At 37.1% G+C, this 19,462-nt stretch overlaps 2 protein-coding genes across 3 annotated transcripts; one reads left to right on the top strand and one right to left on the bottom strand.

Moving 5' to 3' along the window:
• Positions 1–350: 350 nt before the first annotated feature.
• cd4-1 (CD4-1 molecule) lies at positions 351–17,948 on the top strand. Its single transcript, XM_044209018.1, has 10 exons — positions 351–472; positions 9,339–9,453; positions 13,237–13,307; positions 13,402–13,704; positions 14,149–14,391; positions 14,486–14,863; positions 16,381–16,632; positions 16,781–16,881; positions 16,998–17,041; positions 17,248–17,948. Exons 3-10 carry the CDS (start codon positions 13,250–13,252, stop codon positions 17,276–17,278), a joined length of 1,410 nt encoding a protein of 469 aa, XP_044064953.1. The 5' UTR covers positions 351–472; positions 9,339–9,453; positions 13,237–13,249; the 3' UTR covers positions 17,279–17,948.
• Positions 17,418–19,196, bottom strand: LOC122882082 (C-type lectin domain family 4 member D-like). 2 transcript variants are annotated; one of them, XM_044209119.1, is made up of 5 exons: positions 19,081–19,196; positions 18,791–18,985; positions 18,518–18,669; positions 18,297–18,422; positions 17,418–18,085 (listed from the first exon to the last, which is right to left on the bottom strand). In XM_044209119.1, the coding sequence occupies exons 1-5, from the start codon at positions 19,094–19,096 to the stop codon at positions 17,777–17,779; spliced, it is 798 nt and encodes a 265-aa protein (XP_044065054.1). In that variant the 5' UTR covers positions 19,097–19,196; the 3' UTR covers positions 17,418–17,776. The 2 variants fall into 2 exon arrangements, with proteins under 2 accessions (XP_044065054.1, XP_044065055.1); XM_044209120.1 differs by having other exon boundaries at positions 17,796–18,085; positions 18,301–18,422.
• Positions 19,197–19,462: the final 266 nt, after the last annotated feature.

Genomic DNA, 19,462 nt, shown 5'->3' with positions numbered 1-19,462 from the left:
CCACAATTGGTGCAGTACAACACAGGTGTTGACACGAGTGCAACAATACATGTAATGAAACACACAGTAAACACCTGTTTCACACAGTAACACAAGACCACCAACGGCATACATACATACATACATACTGTACATACATATTCATTTGTATTTAAGAGTTACATTTTTTTGTTTTTTCTCATATGAGTTAAGAAATTCTTATATTTTGTAACATGAACCTACTTACTACCTACAAAACTTCTTGTGTGTGTGTGAGTGTGTGTGTGAGACTATGTAACCCTAATATATGTAATCCATTTAGTACATAATAGAAAGCATGGGATCATAGTGGTGTCTCACTTCCTGGGTGTGTGTGGCGTGTGTGTGTGTGTGTGTGTGTGTGTGTGTGTGTGTGTGAGTATGAAAGAGACACCTACAGTGTAGCCTACCAAATGTCAGAGCTGAACTCATCGCTGCACTGAGAACATCACATGTAAGTACTTCTAAATAAACTGTATATATACTCAGTATTCTACTTGTTAATAGTTGATTTAAGGGATATTCTTACAGAGGGAAGATACATAAGTCAGGGTAGCAATATGTCTTTCTATGAGGTCACAAATTGTTTCTACAAATACTGACAAATCTCCCAGACACTACCTGAGATCCGCTCTCGTAGACAGAAGCAAAGGGGCACCAAAGGGCAAGCCTGTACTACTGAAATCTGGTCTCGTTCGAGGCCACAATTTTAAACTCTTTGCCTTGTTCCACATACTTATTGAGTTGTCTTGGCCATGTTCTGGTTTTGTCTGTCTTGTTCATATTTTGTCTCAAAAACAGACACAAATGATCTCAAATAATTACAAGAAAATGATGATCCAGAAGATCTCCAATGTTCTGGTTAAATGCCTTGTGACATTTGGCTAAATAAAAACAAGAAGTAAAACAATGCTGAATGACTTCCTCTTTGTTTTATCACTAGCCTTAAATAATAATAATAATACTGTATTAGTCTCGAACTATGGATTTGACGCTCTATGGTGCTTGTTTCAGATTTTACTAGTCTTTGTGTTTTGCTGTTCCTGAGAAGGATTTCAAAATCTCTCATCAGAAATACCTAAAATAGAATCCTCTGTTGCACATTTTCTTGAAGTGTAAAGACAAAACTTATGCAATAACGGCGGCAACTTTTAGTTGATTTTGCAATCGTTAGCATTGATGGGGTGCTATGCACAAGCAGCATACAAACTAATTGTGTTCTTATGGAACAAATCTCAAATTATAAAAAGTATGAAACCCAGGAGATTGTGAATGTTTAATCTATATCTTGTTCCTGTTAACTGTTGGTGTCAGCTGTTGCTAAAGGACACTTTGTGGCCTGCAAACATGAAAAAATTGTTGTTGCAGCTTTTAAACACCAGTGATTTAAATATGTTTACAATAATTCACTATTGTTCAGAAACACTTGATAATAGCTGTTACTGACATACTAAGTCTTTCTATTTGGAAGAATTACACTGTATTTACGTTATTTTTATTAAGTTATTTGTTGCAAATGTATTATTCTGAAGAGCACAGTAATCATTGACATTTTAAACATTTTCAAGTTTGTTTCCAACTTGAAACAGCCTTAAAGAGAAACAATTATGACACTTGTTTTGTTTATGTAGATTGGGGCGCTAAGTGTTTTGTGTGTCAAATGAGATCTACACTGTGCCAGACCTGACCCCTTACAGGTTCATGGTGTTGCTCATTATCTGTTGAGTATATCAGCAGTAGACCATTAGCTTTCAATGTGCTTTCAATAATGCCTTAAGAAATGTGTTACATACTGTACCATAACGTATACGCATATGTGCTCATTGCAGTCCACATGCTTTATGTGGCATACGGCTTATATAAACGTAACATAACTCAAATGTAACATAACTCAAACATTCAACAGAACGCACAAGCACCAAATTGTAAACAGTGGGAGCTTAATGCAGGTGTTTTCATTAATAGTAACATAAAACATAGTTCTGCTTTTATCCAAAGTAACACTACAGAAATGGGAAGAAAAACTTTAAAACAAATTTACTTTCATGTCTGGTTTGTCAAGTAATCTGAAATTTTAAAAATGAATGATTTGACATTAAGAATTTTTTATTCTTTTATTTTTTTTAACTTTACACACTCCTGACTGATACTGTAATTCAGTCCCTATAGTATTTTGGAGCCTGAAAAGCCTAAAAAGTGTCCCTGAACAAATCAGTCTGTATATTATCAACATATGATTCACATGATTTGTTTAATTACTTCAGGACCATAAACACAGGAAATGTTAAAAATAATATCATCGTCAACATTATTCAGGTCATAACAAAATGGCTTATCTAACATGGTTGTGGAAGTGCATATTATACTTCTACTGTATAAGTTGCTGACACATGGATACCCCTGCCTGTGTAATATAGCCAGAAGCCATAAGACTTGTGAACAGGCGCGGTACAAGAGATGGTCAGTTTACCTTGAGTATAGATTGATAAATGCACTTGCACATTTTGCTCATTTTGCCATAATGTTCCTTTGCAGTGTTGGACAGGTACGGATTGGCCACTGCCAATAACCCTGTGTATTTAAGCCTTTTTCTTTACATTAACATATTTTGCATTTTTTGATTTTTTTATGTGTGTCGGTGAACTGTTTGTGTGTATTTGTGTTTGTAAACCCGCTTGCCTGGAATTGCCCACTGAGGGATGTATAAAGTATTTTGAATTGAAATGAACTGAGTATAGTTAAAGCAAATACACTTTACTTACGCAGGTGCATTAATGCTAATTGTTTTACAGCATTAAGGGCCACAAGAGAGATCAGCTAACCTCATCCGTGTTAGTCCATGATGGCATGCTCAGTTTAGAAGAAGTCACCGAAGAAGGCCTACATTATGTAATATTGTGCTGTCAATACCGAAGACATCTTGTTTGTGACTATTTTGTTTTGTTTGCACATTTAAATTTGCACATTTAAATTTGTGCCAGTTTGTTTTAAAGAACCTTCTGAACCGACATTACAGTCCATTACTGTCCATTACTGTCCAAGGACAGGGACAAGGATGCATTTTTGTTGTGTTGGCTCGTTGTTCCAGCACATTTGATTGAAAATTAACAATGAGTTTCAAACGTTGACGCTCTGCTCTAATTCGGGAGTGTTCACATCAACTGTATGTCGAAAAGAAATATGTCTAACACGTGGCCCCACATTTTTAGTGTACCCAAAATGTATTTGTCAAATAACATTTTAAAAACAACATAAACAGAGTTTTCATATGTTAAATATTTGGTTGCAGGTTTGTAATTCGTGATTGAAGTCTGTGACCAACAGAAATGACCATGTTTGGCCACAGAAAACTACTTGTTTTAAGACCACCGTTCTGCTGCATTTTCAGGGGAAATTCAGGGGACTATGTAAAACAAAGGGCTATGAGTTCTATACAGTTCGCCCCAATAACATCTTCAAACACTGATGAAGCTGGAAGTCAGCACTTTAATCTCAGTCACTGTTTTATTTCAAATCCAGTGTGCTAGAGTACAGAGCTAAAATTATGTAAAAAGTGTTACTTATGGACTACATCATATATAGTAAAAGCAAAAACATCATGTATTCCTTTCTCCCTCTCAGAGTGGTGAGGAGCATGTCAACATTTATATTTAGATGCTCAATGAGTCTTTTCTGTAGGCGATTACCAAGCTGTGTTTCCCTTACTCTGATATGAAAATATAATGTCTGTGTTGCACTGGGGGTGTTTTCATATGAGACAATAGGATTCCCTTTTCATGGCTATTACTCAGTTCTCTTTTTCATTGTCTCTCTTACACAAATGAACATACACACACACAATCATTCAAAGTGAAACTGAAATTTCTTAACCAGTGCGTGTCCCTTCTCCTTGTATTTCCATTTGGGTTATCATTCCATCAGTGCAAAACATCAGGAGCCAAAGTCAGGTCAGAGAGTGTCATTTTCAGTACCTGAGAAAATTAATTTATACAGTATACTTACTGTGAACACTTACCAGTAGTTAAACAAAGCCATGTAAACACCTGGGACAAATTTGTAATGTAGCAAACACTGGTACAACTTTGTGTCATATTACGTTGAATGCCAATCATTTGCTGCTTGTTGGTTGCAAAAGAGGTGCGGCGATCAGCATGTTGATATGTGAGTTTTCAGAGTAACAGGAGACAGCTAACAGATCTCCAAACAGTCATCTGTGCTCCAAGTGCAGGTGTAAGCTGCATGATTTTTAACAATCCACAAATCCTTCTATTTAAAATTATCATCTGATGGGTGATTTCCCATTCTGTGAACTCCCCTCATGCATAGTTTCAGTTCCACGCAGTTTTCAGTTGTCAGTACAGATTCTGATGAGTGAAGTCAGTGTTTAAACAACTGGTACATTGTGATGGATCACTGACCAGCCTCAGATTGAAATTATGCATTTTCTAGTTTGTCGTTTCATTTGTAACAAGATGACAATTGAGCGATGCTCCGCCAGTGTTGCCAATGTGTATAGTATGTGTATGCCACTTTAATGTTAAATTGCTAAACAAGATAGTTCCCAGTAGGCCAAGGGCAACGTGCACTGAACCAGGAAATGAAACATAATGGTTAAAACTGTTTTAAAGCTGTCACAATTAGGTGACAGGTGGATGTGTGCACCAGTGTATGTTGGACACTGAACGTTAAGCAACTGAATGAAATACACTGCAGCTGTCTGTGTTTGTAACATTGTTGCTGTATATATGTAAATAATAATGCATGCTTTTCCCATTTATAAGCCACGGAGTATGCTTGTAATGTCAGACACATGTCAGGGAAATCTAACCTAGTTCCTAATCTATGAATGTTGAAGCTACTGGATTGATTATGTACAATTGTGGAAAATCTATTTCAAACAAATAAGTTTTGACAACCACTGTAATGTAAATGTTCTACTTTTGTGAAGGAGTAACGTAAATATTACTCAGAGCAAAATCATTTTTGAGGGCGTTTTTGCCTTTATTTGATAGTTGACAGTGTCGAGATAAAGAAAAAGTGGTATGACATGCAACAAAGGTCCCCATCTTGAACTAAACCGAGGACGTTGCGTTTATGTGATCCGCCTTAACCATCAACCTACCGAGCAAATGCATTATAATGTCAAAACTTGTGCATTTAGGTTCATTTTAGAGTTCTTTAACATTACACTGGTCATACAGCATAATGTATTACTAAATGTACATATACTAAACCTGAATATACTGTTGTGCACCAGTAAGAAAACTTTTATAGATGCGACAACATTGAAAATGGATTTTTACTGGAGGGAGTTTGCAGAGAAGCTATTTTATTGAGATATAGTGTATAGCTGGGGTTGCTTTTTAATCAGTATTTTGTATCTATGATCCCATTCAACAACCCCCACCTTCTACGGGCAGTTCACTCCTTAGTAGAGAGGTTGTGACAGTAATTAGGATTAATGATATCGTCAAATTGATTATTTACAGGAATGTGGTCACGTCAACGACAATAATGTATGTATGTAGGCGCTGTGAGCCTGTGCAGCAGTGTTTCCATTGTATAACCAACGTCATCATTAAACTCTGCATATCAGCTTTATGTTAATGACAACTCTACAATAACAGTATGCTTTAACATGAATTGTGCCCTGTCTCTTGCTGAACCATGATGCAGTTTTCCTACGATAAAAATAATACTTTTGCTTTGTTAGCATTTCTTAGGAATATTACACAAACATGACTTGACATTTACAACCTATTCCGACGTGACAGTCCTGCTCGTGTAAATCTAAGCTAACCGGAAAAAAATACAAAGAATCAATTTTTCCATTCTGATGAAGTGATTATGCAGCAGCCTACAACCAATACAGTAACACACACAAATAACTTAATCATTGATGTGTACAAATGATGGAGGTGAAGTGGTGAGTGGGAGAAACAGAAAAGAACTTTTCTTCATCTACTGTTTCACACTCTTGAGGTTTCAAAAGAAGCTTGAATGAAGTTCCCCTCATTACAGACTGTTTCAGTCAACAACTGTTCAAACAACTGTTTTCATTCGTTGAGCAGAATGTCACTTGTTTCTGATTCTCAACCTCTTTTCCACTGACATTTTGTTTATTTCTGAAACATCAGAACAGTCACAGACACTAACACATACAGTATAAACTCGGTACCTTCCCATCTTCGCAGGGCTTCAGACATCCTCCAGTGTTTTGGCTACCTGCCTCGGTTAAATCACTCACCATTTGTCTAACTCGAGATGGTATAAAACACACAAAAAACCCCAAATCAGAGACAGAAAATAGAGGTCGCAGGGTGAGGGAAACCCTCTGGAGGAGAGAATGGAGGATGAGGAAACAAGAGACATATGTGAAAAAAGTGAATCACTCTTCATTCTTGCTTGTGGCCCACACTTTATGTCTTTTTCTCTTTCAGTAATGACACAATGTGGTACACACGCCCTCGTTAGGTGTGTGACTAATGAGGGACTCCTCACTTTCAGGTGTTTTCCATCAAATTTACAGCTCCAAAACAGATATGCGTCCACTGAGAAAGCCAAATTTGGACCTATTCTTTTGGGACAGATTCATCTCCAGATGTTCTTTAAGAGAATATTCATTTACACTAGGCCTAGAAGTAAATGCGTCTGTGTGGTAGCCATAACTTAAAGGGTTTGTTCTAAGGAGCAAACAAAAGGTTTGTTTCATTTCAAGCTCAGAGGGAACAGAAGCAGGTGTGAACCCTTCATGAAGGCAGTACAGAGGCAGGCAGAAAAACCTCAGAGAGACACATGAGACGTGTGCGATATGTTTGTTTTGTCCTTGTTGTGGTTCATGTCTCTAAACCACCTCGGCAGTGTGTTTCTGCAGTTCTAGTCCCTTAACTGATCCCTGTAGCTGTCATTAGTTAGTTTGGGACGAGCTGGCTTTAGACACATCACCTCATTATTGTATGAAGAAGAATTTCTATTTTGTTGTGATGCCTTACAGCTAATGTTTCAGTGTGGTACAAGAAAAGATTATACTCAAATAACCTTCAAGATATCTGTATTTTAAATACTTTGTTCTCTCTACTCTTGACCCACTGAAGCCTGCAATTCGACAAAAGTGCCTTATTTTGCAAACTTTCTGTTGTATTTTTGAGTATTAATGAACAGATTTTAAGTGGTTATCAAGTTTCGCTGAAAAATAAACTCATGCCGACTGCGGCTGCCATTCCAGTTTCATTTACATTCCTTCAACTTTTCAGAAACTGTCAAACCTTGCGATTGGTTTGAAATATGTAAATGTTTATTAGAGGATTTTTCTTCTCAGTATTTAACTCCCGTAATAATACCACATCAGTTGTAAAGCAATATTGTAACAGTAACAATCTTTGCAGTTGTGTGTATTACTTCAGTAAGGATTTGAGCACCACAGATGTTATATTACTGTTGTATTGAGTGCAGACGAGACTCTACAGCAGGTTAGGAGTGGAGATAAGCATAAGCAGGTGTTTGGCTCCCGCACAGGTGTACATTTACCCAATAAGTATTACAAGAATTACTATGTCATGCAGAGTGTGATCTGAATTTTACACTGGATGACTGACAATTGATTTTCTTCATATCAACAAAACAGTCAATGATTTTACATCGAACAAGACTATAGGCCTGTATACTTAACGTAAAATTAACTGTTTAGCACTACAAAAAGCTAGTCTTTGTTACAAAAACATATACAAAGAAATTTAGTTTGTATTTATTTAGAGACCAATGTTCACAGAGATGAAACCTGCACTTTCCATTAATGGGTTTGTTAAACGTCCACGCTGCTCTCATTTGCTTGGTTAATTCCGATAAGCTTGTATATTATCATCGAACACTAATTAATCAGAAAACAAGAATTAGATTAGATCAAAACTTTCAATAAAAACATCTCTTCCACATGCACAGACCGTTTGGCGGGTTCACAAACTCATGCGGATGAGAATTTGTTCAAACCTCCCCCCTCCAAGAGCCTTTATTTAAATTCCAGTCAAATTATTTTTACAACCAAAGATTCAAACATGGCATGCTGAATTACAAGGAAATGTGTCTAAAATGATGCTCATGAAGTTTGGTGCGGCCAAAAAACAGTGTCTTGGATTTTAATGTTCGACTGAATAGCAGTGTGACATATCATCAATGGGCCGCTGATATGAGCAGATATGGATTATACAGAAGAAAAATACTGTGGACATTTTTGTTGGTATGCGTGTTTCTTAGGTTGATATTCAGTATCTTTACATTTAGACAACAGTTAGACTCAACTATTTTAACTATTTTAAGATCATGTTTCTTGGCCAACCAAGTCTCTTTGTTTGTCTGACAAGAGACAAATTGCCCTACAGACTTTATACACATGCGTCACTCCCAGTGTCCACACAACAGCATTTGTCTGCTTCCTAGAAGATCTCTAAACACTTTATCGTCATGAAAAAGAAAGTCTAGAGTGATGGTAGCTCAGTGTGTAAAAATGAACACAGGGACTGGTCTTGGTGTTGTAACAAGGTGATCTTATAGAGGAGAAAATTAAATGCATTGATTGTTGTGTTTTTAAGATTTGAAGTCTACTGTTATATTCATATCACCATATGTATATTAAACTCGCATGATCACATCTCTCTGTACAGCCGTCCCAGCGAGACAATTTCCCCAAAACAATTTATTTTTCCCTTACATACTTTATCTGAGCGTTTCTTTTTAGGAAACGTTACATTTTTAATTTCCATTTATCAGCTGCTATTGTAAAGATTGGTCCAGCAATTCAAGGCTTGAATTCTGATACACTACTTATGTATCTAAATCAGTACTATTAAATGACCAGGGGAAAATCAACTGAGCAGTTATAATAAATTAGGCGGTAAGCTGCCCGTGTGCTATTTGGAACGTGCCGAAGATAGATAATAAGCCCAGTGAGGCCCTTCATAAATTTTGGGACTTCTGTTATCAGGCAGAAACTCATATAACAATTTTAGCCAATTACGATTAGTTGTTTATTTGTTTATCTATTGGACAGATTCAAAAGTAAAAAGGAACAAAGAAAATAATGAGTACATAATAATTTGCTGATTAAAATATAGCACCATTACACAGCCCAAATGACAGGTTTGGTTTTTATCTAATGTTATTTTGCGCTTCCATTTTTGTCCTAAACAATACATTAAGCGATTAGTTATTAAGATAGTAAAAAAAAAACATAGGGATGAGATTTTGCCCTCTTCCTCTGTAACAACCAATCAAAGGTCATTATTCTGATTTTGGGTTTTATGAACGACTATGTGCTTTGTTTCCAGACCAATCATTGGCGAGGGAGGTGCAACGGCATTGTAAAAAGAGGGTTTGTCCGACAAATATTCAACATTTCCACCGACTCCAGATCACTGAACACAGAGGGACTCAACAACAGTTGTAAGTATACTGTAATTTCTTTTTTAAATTTTAGCCAAATAAACATATACTTCAAGATATAAAAACATTTACTGCTGTATACGCTAAATATCAGTGTCAAATGTTTTCTCATACCTGATACTAATTTTGAATCATAAACCTGTAAGACCTCAGCGGGCCCGGTGGGGCCGAAATGTCAAAGTGAGTTTTATATATTCATCTAATTACAACTACAAGAAAATATGTATTAATCAAAAGCATGTACTGATCATTTAAATAAAACTGAAAGAAATAAAACTAAAATATTACACATGAAAATCATCAACAACAAACATCATAAAAATTTTATAAATTGTCAGTATACCTTAAATCATTTAGAAGGTTTTGGTTGTATTTGTTGTATTTCCTCTTTCTTGCTTCATGCTTTGTTGAAATTCATAAGTAGTTAAGCACTGGGCAGGTGACAAGTACAAAATGGACTACCGCTATACACACAATTTACAAATTCTAAAGGTAAAATTAATTTATACTGACATTTTAAAAGTGCTTATATTAGTGCATTTATTTTATGTGGACCTTTAAATACAATGTGAGAATCTGAGCAAAAATTGTTGAGATATCATTAACATCAATTTGTGTACCGCTGATTGTTCAGTGGTAGATATATCAGGAACAATCAACATGTTGCAAAAATAACTCTAATAGTAATAACTAATAATAACTCTAATTCTGATTTTCTGTGAAGAGTAAAACCGGTCCAGCAACTTTGTTTCCTGCATAAACTGTGCAAACTATATCTGTGTGTACTTCATCAAGGAGTAAAATTTAAAAAGTAAGAAGATGTTAAATTCACTCCAGGTGCAGCCCAAAACAAGAATTTAAATAGTGAAAACCAGACACACTTCAGTCAATAAATTATACTGTAATCCTGCCTGTGCTGTGTTTTCCTTTTTCTGCATGCTCTCCTCCCCTCTTTCACCTCTTCACTGTGTTTGACCCTCACCCTCCCCTCCCCTCCACCCTCCATCTCTGCTTGTTGTTGAAGCAGCATCCTGACTACAGATACAATCATCTTGGTTTCTGGGTTATAGCTCCACAGGTGCGATGGCTTTGAACGTCTGTTTATCATCAATTTCACTCTGTCTCCGGTCTCCCCTTATACTCACTGTCTTACAAACTTTGATCTCAGTTTTAATAAATAATGCAAAATTATTTATTTTCTATCAAATCTCAACTGACAGGTTTCATATTCACAAGTTTACAGATACATTGGAAACATATATAAACCATTTGCTTTGAGACATTTCTCCTTGAGACACATCACCTCAGAATGTTTAATATTGCTTATCTTGAGGTAACTGTCTGGTCTGTCAGTTATGTAGCAAACCAAAAACGTTTTGTCTTTTGATGGTTTCTAACATTAAAGCCATAAGAAGAATTGTATCAATGTGTTGGGATTAGTGTTGGTATAAGTACAATAAAAAGGACTTTGTGACCTTAATACATTTTAAATATTTATCCTGATACTTTTACGTCGAGGACTATAACTTATTTTCATAGGACATTGTTTATTGTTTGTGAACAGATTTAGCCTCTAATGGTGAGACAAAGACATTTTTAGAGAGACTTTTTATGCATCAACAAAGGTCCCTGGCCAGACGCAAACCGGGGACATTGCATTCATGGCTGGCGCCTTAACCTCTAGATCACCAGGGTGCTTAAACTTAGATTTTTTTATACTACAAAAATATTTGTCAAAACCTAGTACAAGCCTTTACGGATATGCATTGTTGCAAAGTGTTGCTGTAATAGGTTAAGTGAAATGAAATTAAATGAAAAGTTAATTAGTACAACAAATTATCTAAATATCTTGCAAATGTGACTCATGTTGGACTCAAAACTATTACTTTCCTATTTCTATTAGCTTATATATTGTTTTAGTTCTTGTAATTTTAGTTAAGGCAAATACAAATACTCCAAAAGAACCAGAAGCCAACGCTTATCGTGTCTACTCACCTATTTATACAGTATAATGGATTTAATCTTGAGGCAAAACACCTAATAAGCATTAATAAGCAGTGTTCTACATTTTATTTTGATCTCTTTGTCAAATAAAATCTTGCCAAATAATTATCCGATCTTAGTCTCTTACGCTCGCTTTTAGCCTTAAACACGACTCAAAGATAGAAGACCCAAAAGCTTTATCTTTATCATGGGAAATTGTCTGGTCTGTGTGGCTACATTCACAATCCTTCAATCAAATTCCAAATTGTATTTATTTTTTGGATTGATTTTGATCTTTGTGGTGTAATTCAAAAATTATCTTTTCAATCTATATCTTTTCTTGTAAAGGGCCAAATCAACATAAAAACAACAACAAAAGTCTTTGAAAAGATTTTTTGTGCACAATCATGACATACTGTATATACTATAGAGAAAAAAAGTGGAGGGGGAGAAAGAGAGAGAGATAATGGAGTGAGACAGGGAGAGAGAAGAGAGAAACATCTAGCTTATACCACAGTCTAGGTGTGCTGTTGGTGCTGTGGTCTCTTTTTTTTTCTCTTTTTAAGCGTGGAGAGATCCGTCTTTCGTGGAACAGGGGAGGAAGAGAGGGGGTGTGAAAGGCAGAGGGGGAGGATTGGGATAAGAATCTGCACCTTAACTAAATCAAGGCCCACCACAATGCAGTGTACGCCCTGTGTCTCTTCCCTCTGACATTTGTCTGTTTCTTCTCATCCAAAACCCACCACAGGCCGCCTACTCTCAACTCTCAACTCTTTGTCTTTTATCTTCTCAAATCTCTCCAAATCTGAGACCACCACAAACCCCCCTTTGCTTCCTGCTGAATGACTTCTCTTTGCAGCAAAATTTGATATACATACAAAATTATATGAAGTGAAGACATCTCTACAACATTAATTCGTTAAAATACTATTTGTATGATGTAGTACATACATTTAGGACCACGTTAGTGAGGTTCCTCACCTAAAAATAACAATATTGATTCATATACTATGAATAATTTTAGGCTTAGTCTTTCTATCCTTCATCAGCAAAATAGAGAAGGCAGTATACAGTATATACAGTTAAATAGGTTCCTTAGAGATAATAACATCCATGACAAATATTAATCGGACTTCCAGAGTGATCACAGCACAGAAAATGCCTTATTCAAAGGCTTTAAATACATCAGAAAACGTGCTGATGGTGTTCCACAGGGCCCCATACTTGGTCCACTCCTTTTCCCACCTACATGCTCCGATTTGGCCAAATTATACAACAACGTGGTGTTCATAGCTATGCAGAAGACACACAATTGTATTTATCTCCAGTGCCAGATGACCCCAGCAGTCTAAATTATTGAACACCGGACTGCTTAAAGAGTATTACATCTTGAATGACTAACAGTTATTTGATATTAAATGAGACAAAAGAAATTAGAGTTATTGTCCTGAGTCAAAAAAGACAGAATTTTAAGTGGCCTTAAAATTCACTTGGGTGTCATAACTTAAACTTTAGAAAGTTATCTGACTGTGTAACCGATTTAGAGTCTAAATTTAAAAAAGTAAAAGAAAGCAGATCACACCCATTTTAGCATCTTTACACTAGCTCCCTGTTTTTTAGTATCAATTTGAACATTTTAGCACTAATTTTATTACATTTTTGTAATGTAATTTTTATGTAAAGCACTTTGAGCTGCATTATATGTATGCATGTTGCTATACAAATTAAGTTTATTATTATTATCATACAGAATTTACATAAATATGTTACCTGTATTTTTCTAAAATAACTGTTTTTCAGACGTGTGACTGAGATGAAGAACTTAATTAAATCCATCCTCATTCTCATCCCTGTGCTCATGTCAACAACAGGTAAGATGCACTGATTGCAGATGATAAAATTATTTTGACTTTAGGACAGTTTGGTTTTGTGCACAAACACATAATATACTTCTCACTCTCTTAGGGACAGAAGAGGTGGTATATGCTCAGGTGGGAGATACGGTTACGCTAAAGCCTCCAAGGAGGGATAATTTAAAGGACCATTATTTGTACTGGTCATTTGGTCATGAGGACCTTCAACTTGCCTGGCGGAATCCCCATGGCGGACAGGGGTTCGACAAAAGCCCATGGAACCATTCTTTGTCCATGTCTGACGACTCACTGGTCATCCACCACATCAAACAAGAACACTTTGGGACTTTTATCTGTAAACTGACTATGAATCGTAATTCATTCGTAATCACATATAAACTACTCAAACTCAACGGTAAGAGTAAAAATAAGGTGACCTGATCAGTTCAGCCATGTCATCCTGATACATTTTTATTTAATATTTCTATTATACTTTTTACAAGAGTACTTTATGTAGTTGTCAACATAATCTATGGGCAGATATATTTTGGTAAAATCTAGTGAATGCTTTTATGCAATGTGTTGTTCAAAGTAAGTGTAATTTTAATGTTTTTTGACCTAAGGGATGTGGGTTTAACTTGTCGAGTTCTACAACCTTTTGGCTTTTCAAAACCCAATAGACAAACTAAAACATAGTAGTCAAGCTAAAACAGTAGGCTGTTTTCTCACTTACTAAATGCACAGCCAAATAGAAGTCAAAATACTGAATTATCTACAACATGAAGAAAAAAAATCCAACCTTTAATAATTTTCATCATTTCCATTCTGTTTCCTTTACCCTGCTCAATCTCTGTTTTAGTGATTATGAACCCACCATTTCCTCTGCTGCCTTTGGAATCTCTGTCTCTGGTCTGCAACGCAGAGTCTCCTCAGAGTCTCATGAAGCCAGAGATATACTGGCTGACTCCCCAGGGAGAGAAAATAAAAATTAACGAAGGAAGACTCACCATGAGAGCCACAAGCCAACACAGTGGCGAGTGGACCTGTGTTGTGACAAATGGTGAAAAAGAATACAAGGCCACAAAATCTGTTATAGTTGTGGGTGAGTTACTGTGTACATGCATGTATGCATTTGTTTTACAGCGGAGTACCCTCATCCTGAAGATACCATTATTTCTCTTTTCCTCCTTGTTTAGACCTCTCCCCAGCTCCTTTACGTCCTCAGTATACGTCTAAATCCTCGCCTCTCACTGTCCCCTGTTCCATTGCCCCTCACATCTCCTGGGACAAAATCATAGCCAAGGGCATCCAGGGAGTTCACTGGGACTTCTTCCCTATATCAGGTCTCAGTTCTGCTGTTCCACAGAAGCTCTTCTCCCTGTGTCTGGGGGATGAACTGACCTGGAAGACAGAAAAAAACACAGGACTGAAACCCGTGAAAGACCTTAAAAAAGGAAATTTGACTTTGATCGGAAAACTACGGAGTGAAGAAGACGCAGGGGACTATGTGTGCGCCCTGAATTTCACAAATGGTGTAATTCTGAAGAGGACTGTACATGTAAATGTGCTGCAAAGTAAGTAAAAACAAATTGCTTTGTACAGGCCCGGCTCTGTGTTGCACTCACATCTGTCATATGAAATTTAGTTTGCTTGTTCTGAGTGTCCTCATTTATCTTTTAGATGTCCAGTTTCTTTGCTCCGTCCCATTTGTCATTCATAACAAGTTGGAGACAGCCGTTTCTTTGTCACCTCTCTGCTTCTGTTCTGTTGTACCGTGCAAGTGTTTTCATCTCTCTGCTGCAGAGTTTATTTGGAAGTGTCCCTGGTGTGACGTGTCTAATTCAGTGGCTAATACACTTTTCTAGCTCCACTTGTTTTAATAGAGTATAACGAGCTTTCCCTCTGTCAGAAGAGTGTGATAACACAATGAATTTTAATTGGACTCTGTGTTCTGAGGATTTATGGTGTAAAACTAAGATTTCTCATTTTTATATGAGCTATTATTTAACCAGGAACACTGCAAAAAAAACAAGTCCACTGATCTGATGGATTAATTCAAATCTGAGTCCCCTGATTTGCTTTTTAACCCCCTAGTTTTACTAAATCCTGCTGGAGTCCTGCTGCAATTTTTGTGGTTCTCTCCAACTTTGACTCCTGTGTGTCAGGGATTGAGGTTGTACAAAATGTTTGGTTATTAAAATGTTATTTATTTACTCTATTTTATGATACCTGACAACCAGTCCTCGTTCATCTATCGAACAAAATGTTGTACATAATACTAAGGCGTTAACCGATCATCCAGTCGGATCACACGTCACAAAACTAAATCAAATGAAATGTATTTATCTGGATTGTGTCCATATAACTTTCTTTAGGACTGCATTTTTCGATTGTTTTCATTATCGATTAATCTGCCAGTAATTTTCTCGATTGATCGATACATCGTTTTGCCCATAAGATATTGGAAGATAGTGAGGAATGCCCGTTGTATTGTAGTTTCCCGGAGACCCGACCAGCAGTCTAAAGATATTCAATTTATTATAATAGAAGTCCAAGGAGACTAGCAAGTATTCACATTTGAAGGGTTGAAGCCAGAGAAAGTTTGGCAATTTTGTTCTTTAAAATGACTCGGGCAATTAATCAACTATCAAAATAGTTTGGTCGACTGGCCGAATGGTTGACTTATTGTTTCAGCTCTAATTTTCTTCACAGTGATGCACGGTATATCTGACTAATGCTGGGGTTTTTTAAAATCTTATTTTGTTGTCAATGCTATGTGCAGTTCGGGTTTGATACTGATGCTGTCATGTATTGCTTTATTTCCATTTTTGTTTGAAATTTTTGTTTGTTTGTTTTTTTGATTTGGCAACTTTTGCTGGCACACTGCAGCAACAGAAGCCAAAGGCTCAGTCAGATTCAGATAATAAATGTAGAGGAAAGGAGAGCTTTTCTTAGTTTACAGCGCAAGATTTTCCCAGCCTGTCAAAAATGGCAGCATTTTCTCATGCATTTCATATTCATCGTGACAAATATAGTTTATTTCTTTATGTCTTAGTTCTTTCTTTGTGCTCTTCTTCCATTCTCTCTCCAGTCATCTCCTCCCCAGGAACAGACTTCATTTCTGGCCAGCAGGTCAACCTGACTTGCAGCATTGGCCATCCGCTGCCCTCTGACCTGCAAGTGAAATGGATCCCACCTAAAGCATTGTCCCTTCCGTCTCTGAGACCTGACCATCACCATCTCACCATCCCGGAAGTGGGGACAGGAGATAGCGGAACATGGAGGTGTGAGCTGTGGCAGAACAGCACACTGCTGACGTCAGCTACGATAGTGCTGAAGATTGGTGAGTGCAGGAAGTGAGAGAGGAGCAGGAAATATGACATGGGCAGACCTTGTGGCCACAATCTTTTTTACGACAGAAACTTAGTTTTACATGATGTGTTCTCTGTACTGTATACTGTTTAAAGACTGTCTGTTTCTGTTGTATACAGAATCCAAGCTGAGTGTGTGGATGCTGGTGATCATATGTAGTGTCATAGTCATCGCAATCCTCCTCCTCGTACTCATTTTCACCCTCTACCGACGCAAACAAGTACAGTTAAATCATTCCTATTCCACTGTGTTAGATCACACTGGATTATTGGTATGGCATTAAGAGTTATCTCTCTCTCTCTCTCTCTCTCTCTCTCTCTCTCTGGTTGACATTAGCGGAAGATGAGACACCTCAGGCATCGACTCTGCCAATGCAAAAAGTAGGTAACGACCATTTCCTGGACTGATGAAATGGCTCCAAACACACATTCACAGTCATCAGCACTGAAATCTGAACAATACTTTTAGCCATAAGGTGTTTTATGAAGATACAAAAACTTAAAATAAGATAAATCTGAATTTTGCTTTTTGTAGCTCTGTGTCTCCTTCCATAACTCGAATGGAAACCTGTGACTTTCTGTTTCAGCCCAAAGCCCAAAGGATTCTACAGAACATAATATCTCCCACAAAGACATTTTCAAGAGGACATCGCAACCAATTGAATTTCTGTCCAGATAAGATGGATTTTTCTGTCATATTTACTAAACTGTGAACCTCTGTTAGGTGTGTGATGCGGGCCTGAAAGTTCAGTCATTGTTGAAATGTCAGAAAATGTATTTTACAGTTGTACATATCAGCCAGTTTGGATAGTTTTTATATTTGTAATGTAACATGTAATTGATTTCTTCGGGACTTTTATATTTCACAGAATTTCTCATTGAAACTATGCTATGTTCCACCTAATTATCATTTTAACATTATTGTTTGTGATTATTACTGTTAATAATTGTTTATGTTATACTCTTTCATTCACATTGTTTTCAGATTTGTCTTTTTGTCATGTTATGTAATTTTTACGACGCTCTATGATACTGCTTGTTACTTTTATAAATATTTACCAATATATAATTTAGAAAGTGAGCAAATGTTGATACTAAATATACAAATTAGGATACTTAAACCAAATAGATCAAATTTTTGTCAGAAAATTGTTTATTTGTTGAAACAAACAAACTGTAAAAACAGTTGCCAGTGAAGTTTTTGAATAAAGTATCAATATCTTTCATAATTGAGTGGTGGTCCTGCAGTGGTGTGGTGGGGCTCACTGGAGCGGGATGGCGTCCATCTGACAGATTCGGGGATACAAGAAGGAACAGGGAACATCGTACCAGGTCTGAGTGTAGCTGTCCACCACCGCACAGTCCTCTCCATCCAACCCATTGGACTGGTTGTTGTCTGGCTCTGATTTCGCCACGTTCCAAAATCTACACAGTGGGCAGAACAAATCAGTGTGTGCTTGTGTGTGTGTGAGTGTTAATATCCTAGTTTATTAGGGTGCTTGAATTTTAACTCATGGACATGCATGTACTCGCTTATGTGTGCTTTTTTTGTGTTCATGTATGGACAGTATTTATAATTGGCTACTTACAGTATATTGTCTTATTATGAGAAGAGTGTTTTTTAGTCATTTCATACATACGGGTTTGTAAGTGTTGAGTTGTCCACCCATTTCCAGTCTCCTTCATTCTCAATGTCAGTCAGTCCAATCCAGTAGTTTGTGTAAAATCCTGCGATCCTTCTGCCTTCTTTTTCCACGGCTTCCTAAAAATGTATTGCATCCAAATGTATTGCCCTTTGTTAATTAACTAATATATTCACATACATGGAAAACTTCAATCATAATCAAAAACACTTACATGCTGTTCTCTGGTGGTCAAGATGGCAAGATGGCCGCCCATCTCTCTACAATTTTGTGCACTGAATGACCAGTCCTGCTTGTCAGTGATGAGGAAGAAGCATTGGTCCCCTACTTGAAGCCACTTGTCAGGACACTCGGTGCAGTTGATCACTACGGGAGAGGTCATGTATTACTTAAAAAAACAAAGCCTGGTTAACTAAGGAAAAGTTTACAGATGGTTTACAGAAAAATGCAGAACATGTGGGATTGCAGAATAACGTGTAAACAGTACCTGGAAGTGAGCTGTTGGTTGCCAGGTTGGAGTAGAAGTTACACAGGTGTCTGTAGCGATTCTCCAAAAGGTGTAGTCTCAGCTTGACAGAGGACAGCTCTGCCTCTAGACGGTCCGCAGCCTGAGGGGAGGCTTCAGAAACCAACAAGCCGATAAGAACATAGAGGATGGTGTGGCCTCTAATTCCCAGGGTGCCTGATGGCAGAGTTTAGATGTGCAGATACAACATTAGGGTACATGCAAACAGACCCACATACACAGACATGACTCATGCACACGGGTGGTCTTACTTTTGATGAGGTTCATCGTGTCTGTCAGCTAGTAGAATATCACAAGCTTTGGCTTCCCCTCTCTGCTCTCTGGGGTGTTTTATAGAGCAGTTTGTGTACTAAGAGTACGGGATGGAAAGTACAGATTGCACAAATCGTCAACAACAAATTGGAGTTTTCATGGTCATTTAAGCACGTAAACTCAGATGGTGTAATATCTTGAAGCCAAACCATTGATTACTTGCAATATTGGATTAAACAAACAGACATTTGATGGTGGAGCTCTGGCATTATTTACCGTTACATGAGCAAAGGTCCCTCCTTTTTTTTAAATTGGCAAAGATGGAGACCTAAAAAGTATGACTCAGCACTGATCAGCACAGTGTGTGTGTGTGTGTGTGTG

Source organism: Siniperca chuatsi, linkage group LG9 (genome assembly GCF_020085105.1).
Source record: "Siniperca chuatsi isolate FFG_IHB_CAS linkage group LG9, ASM2008510v1, whole genome shotgun sequence".
Lineage (NCBI taxonomy): Eukaryota > Metazoa > Chordata > Actinopteri > Centrarchiformes > Sinipercidae > Siniperca > Siniperca chuatsi.
The sequence above is the reverse complement of the archived record's forward strand: the minus strand, read 5'-3'. Positions and strand labels throughout refer to the sequence as shown.